An 8,392-nucleotide genomic window follows, 5' to 3' on the forward strand; every position below is an offset into this window, starting at 1 on the left:
CAGGTTAAAGTGAAATGTAATGAATTATATTAGCATCTCACTGTAATAATTTTTAGTATTTGTACATATTAGGCCACGATGTTAAATTCATATGCAGTTTATTTTAGCCTCCACCAAATAAGGGTTAGTTGGCGCTGTGTTCAAAATTATTTTTTAAACGTTTTGTGTTGAACGTGGGATTATTTCAGATATGCTATAGAAAAAAAAGTGGTCTAACCTTTTTGTGTTTCATTGTAAGTGGCTTCGCGACCGCTGGAGAGGGTTGCGTTGGTGAATCGTGAAAGCAGGGGCAATGTCAGAGGACCGCCGAATCGAGCGCGACCTGCCGTCAGAGCGGGGAAAAGAGGGTTGGGTGCATGTTCGCCCAGCGAATTCGGGGAAATGTGGTTTAGGCGACCCGCCGGTCACAAAACTTTTCATTGAACGGACTTAAGCCTGTGGTAGTTTGTTTTGCTTTAGAAACTTTTTCAGTGTCGGTTTATTTTATGGAAGCTTATACAATTTAGTCTTTTCTTAGTTCTTCGCTTTAATAAAGTGCCAATAGGATTCAGGTTGCTCTCCTAATTTGTACAAAAATTACATGATAAACATATATAAAGGATTTGTTAAATGTAGATACAAAAAGTACTAACATTAATGTGTTGTTATTTTAAATATTTTAGTAGAATCCTGATGGGGATATATACTTTAGCAACATTTCACAAGCATAATCTGTACATTACATGTATTTTCTCTGTCCTTTAAAAGTGAATGGTTGTGAATATTCAAATTAGAATGGTAAATATATATTCACGTATATGGTAGCTTGGCTTCTGCTAAATAATAAAAAAAATCTTTGTAAATTAATTAGTGTCTTTTTTGTCATATTACAATTTAAGCAATATAGGTTACAATTTAAGTGAGGGTGGCATGGCAGCAGTGCTCCCTCGCAGTAAGGAGACCGCAGGGTTCACATCCCAGGTCTTCCCGGCGTGGAGTTTGCATGTTCTCCCCATGTCTACGTGGGTTTCCACTGGGTGCTCCGGTTTCTTCCCACGGTCCAAAGACATGCAGATTAGGTGGATAAAATAAATTGACCCTAGTGTGTGCTTTGTATGTTTGTTCACCCTGTGATGCACTGGCACCCTATCCAGGGTTTCTTCCTGCCTTGCACCCTATACTAGCTGGGATAGGCTCCAGCAACCCCCACAACACTACTCAGGTTGTTAGAAAATGACTGACTGACAATTTAAGTGATATGGAGGCATTTACCTGTCAGTGATGATTTCATTTATTATTTTTCTTTTGGTGACTTTTGTCTAATCTTGGTACACATTTAAAAAGCTGTTAATTAAATGTGTTTGTAGGTCTGTTTTATTTAAGCAAGGATCATCTGCAGTAGTTACCTGTTGCATTACTGCTGATAGGTAGTAGCTATTTTTGTCAGTCAGTCATTTTCTAACTCACTTAATGCAAACCAGGGTTGCATGAGCTGCCAGATCCTATTCCAGTTAGCATTGGGCCAAAGGCAGGAACAAATCCAGGACAGGGCACCAGGGCCATTTTTGTTTTAATGTCTACAGTAAAAATAACAGCATTTAATGTTTGTATTTTTTTTTTTGGTATAAATTAAAATGTGGAATTTCAGTGCAGATCTGGAGACATCACTTGAAAGATTTTTATTTTTTATCAAAATGACAGTAAAAATCATATTTTGTTTTTAAGACATGTATATTTTGTAGCATGCTATTCAGTGGGATTGGTGTGCAGCCCAAGCTTAAATTTAACAAAAAAATACTGTTGCTGGTTTATATTTGAATTAAATACTGTAAGCTTGTTGTTTAGTTAGATCAAACATTATTTACATATTTGCTTACCAGTAGGCAGTGTGTACACAAAGTTACACACACAATATTTTACAGTAACATGTTAAACCATACTTATATTTCTTTCTGTGTATATTTTTGACCTGCAGTTCGCGTATGGTGATAATCAGCAGTGAGAAATGGCTGATTCTGTGGTATCGGGTTCAACCCTCAGACGAAGAGCATGCAGAGATGTTGATAGGAGACTTCAGCAAATGAGGGAGAACTGCAGATTTAACTTTGCATTCGGAATTAGGAATGGGGAAAGGATGGAGGAACGTGATCTTAGAAATGAGGAGAGAGTGGAGCAAAATGACTTTGAAAATGGAAGTGAAGTGGAGAATGAGGATGTTGGGAATGAGGAAATTTATATAGACAACACAGCAAACATTTTTGTGTGTCCTCAGTCAGCAGACTTTTCTGAGGTTGAGTCTGATTTGGATCTGCATTCTGATGAGAATTTAGAAGAGCCATGTAGCCTCAGTGACAGTATTTGTAACTGGGCTTTAACCTTTGGAATATGTCTTGTTGCTCTAACAGCACATTTAGGGTTGTTGAAACTTTATCATCCTGAACTCCCAAAAGATGCAAGAACTCTCCTCAATACTAAGAGTGGGTATTCTATTCAGAATAAGGTTGGTGGCCATTATTACTATTTTGGTATCCTTGCTTCAATCAGTAAAATTCTTTCAGATACCATAAGCTCAGTCACAGAAGGCTTTACCTTGAAGTTGCAGATCAATGTGGATGGGTTGCCCTTATTTAAAAGCACTAGCATTCAGCTTTGGCCTATTTTGGGACTTCTCCTCAACCTTCCTATGAAAATGCCTGTTGTTATTGAACTATTTTGTGGACCAAACAAACCAAAGTCATTTGAGGAGTTTATGAAAGATTTTGTTACCGAGTTAAGGGAATTAGAAAATGTTTTTTTCTTTTAATGGCAAACTGCTCTTTCTGGAGGTAGATTCTGTTGTGTGTGACACACCTGCCAGGGCTTTTTTAAAGAAAACAAAAGCACATAATGGATATCATGGATGCGAGGGCAGTATGTCAACAACAGGATGACTTTTCCTTTAATTGAATACACACTCAGAACAGATGAATCTTTTCCCCAAAAACTTGATGAAGAACATCATCTATTTGGCTTGCATGCTTTTCAAGGAACAAGCATTGGCATGGTATCACAGTTTCCAGTTGATTACATGCATTTGGTTTGTTTGGGGGTTGTCAGGAAATTGTTAAATATTTTGCTCAGAGGTCCTCTAAATTTTCGATTACCTGCAAACATTATTTTATTAATAATTATTACTAGATTATCTGACCGTTTAAATGACTTGCGATCTTGTATACCAGTGGAATTTGCCCGGAAACCCCGGACACTGAGAGAAATTGACCGCTGGAAAGCAACAAAATTTAGACTGCTTCTAATTTACACGGGCCCTGTTGTTCTGTGTTCATTCCTGGATAACAGGATATATAACAACTTCATGCTGTTGTTCTCTGCCATCTCAATTTTAGTCAGTCCAGTGCTTTCTTCATTCTACTGTCAGTATGCTCAAACATTGCTTCAAACATTTGTGAACCATTTTGGTGAGATTTATGGCAAAGATCAGCTTGTATACAATGTACATTGTTTAGTCCATCTTCCTCTGGATGTACAGCGGCATGGTTCTTTAGACTGCTTTTCATCTTTCCCTTATGAAAACCACCTTCAAAGACTTAAGAAACTTGTGAGAAAGCCTGAACGTCCACTTGCTCAGATTGTCCGAAGACTGTCTGAGCAAACTGCTTGCACATCCACTGGTCTGGTGTCAAAGTCTTTGGAAAAACCCCATTATGTTGGACCAGTTCCAGATGGACTTTTTGTACTTGGACAGTACCATCAAATGCGTTGTGAACAATGGGTTATTAAAGTTTCAACAGCAGATAATGTCTTCATTATAGGCGATGATGTGTGCATGATATACAATATTGTTGAATCCAGTGAAGATGTCTATGTTGTGTACAAGGTGTTCTTAAAGAAGTCTGTCTTTTTTACCTACCCATTTAAGTCAGATTTCCTAAATATATATTGCATTTCTCAGATATCCGAAACAATCAAGTATGCAAATGTGTCAACCATCAGTCAAAAGTGCATAGTTCTGCCCCACAGAGGAGGTTCTGTGGCGATACCTTTACTTCATTCTCAAAAATATTAAATCAGAGTTATTTTATGTAAATAGCATTTTTGATTGTTCTACTTGTTCATTAGTCAACACAGATGGAATCACGATTACATTTTGTAAGTACGTTGAGCCCTTTTTCACTCTACTGTTGATGCATTTATACGCTTCACATTGTACTTTATTATATCCATCCATCCATCCATTTTCCAACCCGCTGAATCCAAACACAGGGTCACGGGAGTCTGCTGGAGCCAATCCCAGCCAACACAGGGCACAAGGCAGGAAACAATCCTGGGCAGGGTGCCAACCTACCGCAGGACACACACAAACACACCCACACACCAAACACACACTAAGGCCAATTTAGAATCACCAATATATCATTTTCATTTGTGTATAAACAATTTTTTTCAGTGGCTAATGGATAAACTTGCTGCACATTGCAAACTACCAAACAAAGCTTACCTTTCATCAATAGTCAAAAAAGCATTCTTGTTTTTATTAAAATCAGGGGTGAGGATGTGCTAGGTGGTTTCACCTGCTGTTTGGGTAATGCATTTTGTGTGCAACATGTAAATATTATGCTTATTTTGAACACTGTCTTTTTTTTTTCTTCTGCAGGATGTTTCTGGTAGTTCAGTTTATAGATGAACAAAAATCTGTGTCTGTTATACCACAGAATTGGTACAGTGATGGCACAACCTTTTGGCCAAATTATACGAGCGATCAAAGACTCAACAAAGCAGCAAGATATGCTGAGGAACCAGGCCCAGACTGGACCAAGTACGATGTTAGAGTACTAAAGTCCTACGGTAATTGAAATGTTCAAGATATGTCCCCAACTTAATCCCTTTCACCAGAGAAATATTGCTGTAAAATATTAGTTTCTTGATGTTCATTTTTTTTTATAGAAAAGCAACAAACATTTGTCTAAAGCCTTATTTTCATGTTGTAATCATGTGATTTTTCGCTGTCTCCAGGCCTCTTTTCCAACAACCTTCATACTAGTGTTCATGAGAAATCGGGGCCCAATTCACACCTTTCATTAACATGCATCTCTAGTGATTGCATTTATCCAAATTGAAACCCAATCTTACTTTCTCATGTAGGTCTCTTTACAATTTTTCCTTGTTTCACTTTGGTGGTTAAATGCTATCAAACTGTGATTCGATTACAAAAAAAGAAAATATGTGAATGCTAGGTGTGAATGGGGCCTAGGTAGTAGTGATTTAAAAAAATCACAGAAGTGATAATGTTATATTGCACATTGTTTACATCACCTGACATTAACTTTTTGAAATGCTTTTAGGAGATTACATGTCTGCATGGCAAGGGATGAAGAAGTCTTTGATTTGTCAAACTTCAGAATTGGATACAGATGGTGAGGAGGATATAGGCAGGGTGAAAAGAGCAACTAAACCAATGTAAGTTTGATTCAACTTCACCTGGGTTTTGTTGAATGTATGAAACCTTTGTTTTGAGTAATATATGCACATTCAATCTTCTGTAAACAGCCACTACTATGGTGACACTGACTATGAAAGTGAACATGAAGACTTAGCTAAGAAAACAAAAATTCCCTTGACAAGATCTTCAAAACCTCAACAGTCAACTGGACCTCGCATGTTATCCCCACATTCTGCACCTCAGGTACCATCACCACCTTTACCTTGTCGCTCACCACCACATTCTTCGCTTCAGGTGCCACCTCCTTACCAGTCACTATTGCTCTCTGAAAATACATCTCAACAAATTTCCAGGAACCTTCCAAAAATGCAAAATACTTCTGAACTCTTCAGGCCTACTTACAGAGTGGGTCGATGTGGAACAGAACCAATACCTTGCACTGGTAAGTTATGATCGGACTATTGATTGTACTTGTTTCACATATTCAACAACCTTTTGAACATATCGGAGCATAAGTCAACAAGTTATTAGATATGTTATGGTATTTGTTGTCATGTTCATTTTGTGCCAGTATATTCCTTAATTTTTAGTGTTTTGGTTTTTAAAATGTCAAATTTTATATGTTCCAAAGGATGTTCTTTTAACGTGTATGAGAGTTGTGTTTGCTCCAAAGTGCAGGAGTAGGATTCATTACATTTTCCAATAAAGAACAAAGTTTTTAAATGAATAGTATCTTTTTTACATTTTGTTGGTATTTATTTTTCAGCTGCAGATCTTCATATCCTCACATTGCTTGAACATGTGAAGCACCAGCTGTCACAATTGGCTGTCATGATCAGTTCACTATCTGGGCGGCTAAACATTGAATGCTCACCTGATATGCCTGAGGAGGTCCAGTTTCCTTTACAATCATTGGAGGAAGTGGATGATTTTGAAGCCTGGTTGAAACAACCAACCAATGCTTTGAAGAAAAAGAACATGGTATGGACTGTAAAGCTAGACTTTGTTCTCTTTCTGATTTTGTTTAATTTAAAATATTCACTTGCATTTTGTGTCATAATTTTAAACAATTGCTAATTTTTTTTGTACATAATAGGACGAGACCAAATCTTCACATTATATGCTAATCATAGGCAACATAAGAAAGTGTCAAATCAAAGTTACTTCTCAATGGAAAAATATTTTGTTTCTAAATAAACTAGTTTTAAGGTATGACATGACATGGGTAGAATGTCTGAAATAAGTCTGCATTTTTTTTTTCTTTAATAATTATTTTTCTCAGGGGATTACTGTGTATTTTGCACACAATGCCCATGTGACTTCTCAGTTATTTGTGCATGGCTGTTGTGCTGGAAGTGGTATGCACTCTTTAGCTTTAAAGTCTGAAGAAAAAAAAAAATATATATATATATATATATATTTAAAATACAAGAAGAACAGTTTAACCATTGCTTGCATAAAGCTGTAGTATTTATATAAGTGTCATCCCAAATTTGCAGTAATATAGTTATTTTAGCTGTTAGGTGGGTTATCTGTTACAGGATGTTTATTGTGTAAGGGACTATGTTTAGCAAAATATTTAATAGCTCTACAGTTACAAGAAAACTTCCTTGTACAATAACAAGAGTTGCAAATATAAATTATGTCATTTGAGCTTTCTGAACATTACAATCCATGAATTTTGTGCTTCCTTTGTTATATTCTTATTATTACAAAATTAATGTCTACTGGATTGAATTACAGTTAACATTATGGTTAACATTAACTTTAATTTGGAAAGTGTAACTTTTGAACAATATTTGTCAGAATGCCAATCATCACATCAAAGTCAAAAGACATGTGCTTCAGAGTGACAATTGATGCCGTTTCTGCATTTATTTTAGTGTTTAAATTCTAAAGCCACTGCCTGTATATTATCTTTTGTCCTTGTAGATTTCTGTACTGGCATCTATTGGAGGACAAGATACCAAGAGTGTCACTTGGAATATTCTTTCACATATTTTTGGAGATGATGTTGCAAAAAAGATAAACTGGAAGGGAGTGAATGAAAAACGGGCCTTCAGTCAAATGGCAACCAAAACTCTAATTATGCATAAGTATCAATAAATCCAATTATATGAAATTAGTCTAACTGTATTAAGATATTACATTTTATGCCTTTGTTGGCTCAGTGGTAGTGCTGCTGCCTTGCAGTAAGGAGACCAGGGTGTGCCTCCTGGGTCCTCTCTGTGTAGAGTTTGCATGTTCTTCCTGTGTCTGCTCTGGTTTCCACCCACTGTCCAAAGGCATACAGGTTCAGGATATTGTAAAATGGCTTTTGTGTGTGTTCACCCTGCGATGGACTGGTGTCCTGTCCAGGGTTTGTTCCTGAATGTGCTCCAAAGCTAGCTGGGAAGGCTCCAGCCATCCCTGACCCTGGTCTGAATTAAGCAAGTTAGAAAATGACATGACATATTATTTTAAGATAGACCCTAAATATTACAGATTTCTGGAAAATAGCAATTATTAAATAAAATAATTTTCCTGGTCTCTCTCTAACACCTTCTGCTCCTCCTAAAACTCCTGCCACATTCTTAGGAGTACTTGGAGTTTCCTCTATATTAAGAAAGATCATTAGGAGAGGGTTTCTGGTTTTTATGCATTTATTTAAAACAGAGTCATGTATTTAAAATGAGTTAATTGTACTATTTTTATCCACAACCCCAAATAATAATAAGTAAAGAATAAGAGAAAACTGCAAAATTAATTCAACCTTACAATTGAACTGTTGTGAATTTTTCTATATTAATTATTTTTACACTTGCTCCACAAAAAAAAATCTTGAAGGTGTGAGTAGGTCAGTCCACAATCTGTACATAGCCTTTATTGATCAGTATTAAAAAAGTTCACTAAAATCAAGCATAAATGATTTCATATCATTAGTAAAAGTTTTGCTTCTCCTGTATTCAAAAAGCTTTGCTGTGTGGTCATTATGCA

General features: G+C 36.4%; 1 protein-coding gene across 1 annotated transcript; it reads left to right on the forward strand.

Annotated features, from left to right (window-relative positions):
• Positions 1 to 292: 292 nt before the first annotated feature.
• Positions 293 to 7,522, forward strand: LOC114666484 (uncharacterized). The gene is made up of 6 exons (XM_028821379.1): positions 293 to 327; positions 4,631 to 4,821; positions 5,319 to 5,433; positions 5,524 to 5,858; positions 6,183 to 6,397; positions 7,349 to 7,522. Exons 1-6 carry the CDS (start codon positions 293 to 295, stop codon positions 7,520 to 7,522), a joined length of 1,065 nt encoding a protein of 354 aa, XP_028677212.1.
• The last annotated feature ends 870 nt before the right edge of the window (positions 7,523 to 8,392 follow it).

This window comes from Erpetoichthys calabaricus, chromosome 16, assembly GCF_900747795.2.
Source record: "Erpetoichthys calabaricus chromosome 16, fErpCal1.3, whole genome shotgun sequence".
NCBI classification, from domain to species: domain Eukaryota; kingdom Metazoa; phylum Chordata; class Cladistia; order Polypteriformes; family Polypteridae; genus Erpetoichthys; species Erpetoichthys calabaricus.

Bases quoted from the DNA above. Each gene is read 5' to 3' on its own strand.
- LOC114666484 (XM_028821379.1), top strand. From the start codon at position 293: ATGTCAGAGGACCGCCGAATCGAGCGCGACCTGCC. The intron at 4,822-5,318 runs GTAATTGAAATG...AAATGCTTTTAG, and splicing joins TAGAGTACTAAAGTCCTACG to GAGATTACATGTCTGCATGG. The intron at 6,398-7,348 runs GTATGGACTGTA...TTGTCCTTGTAG, and splicing joins CTTTGAAGAAAAAGAACATG to ATTTCTGTACTGGCATCTAT.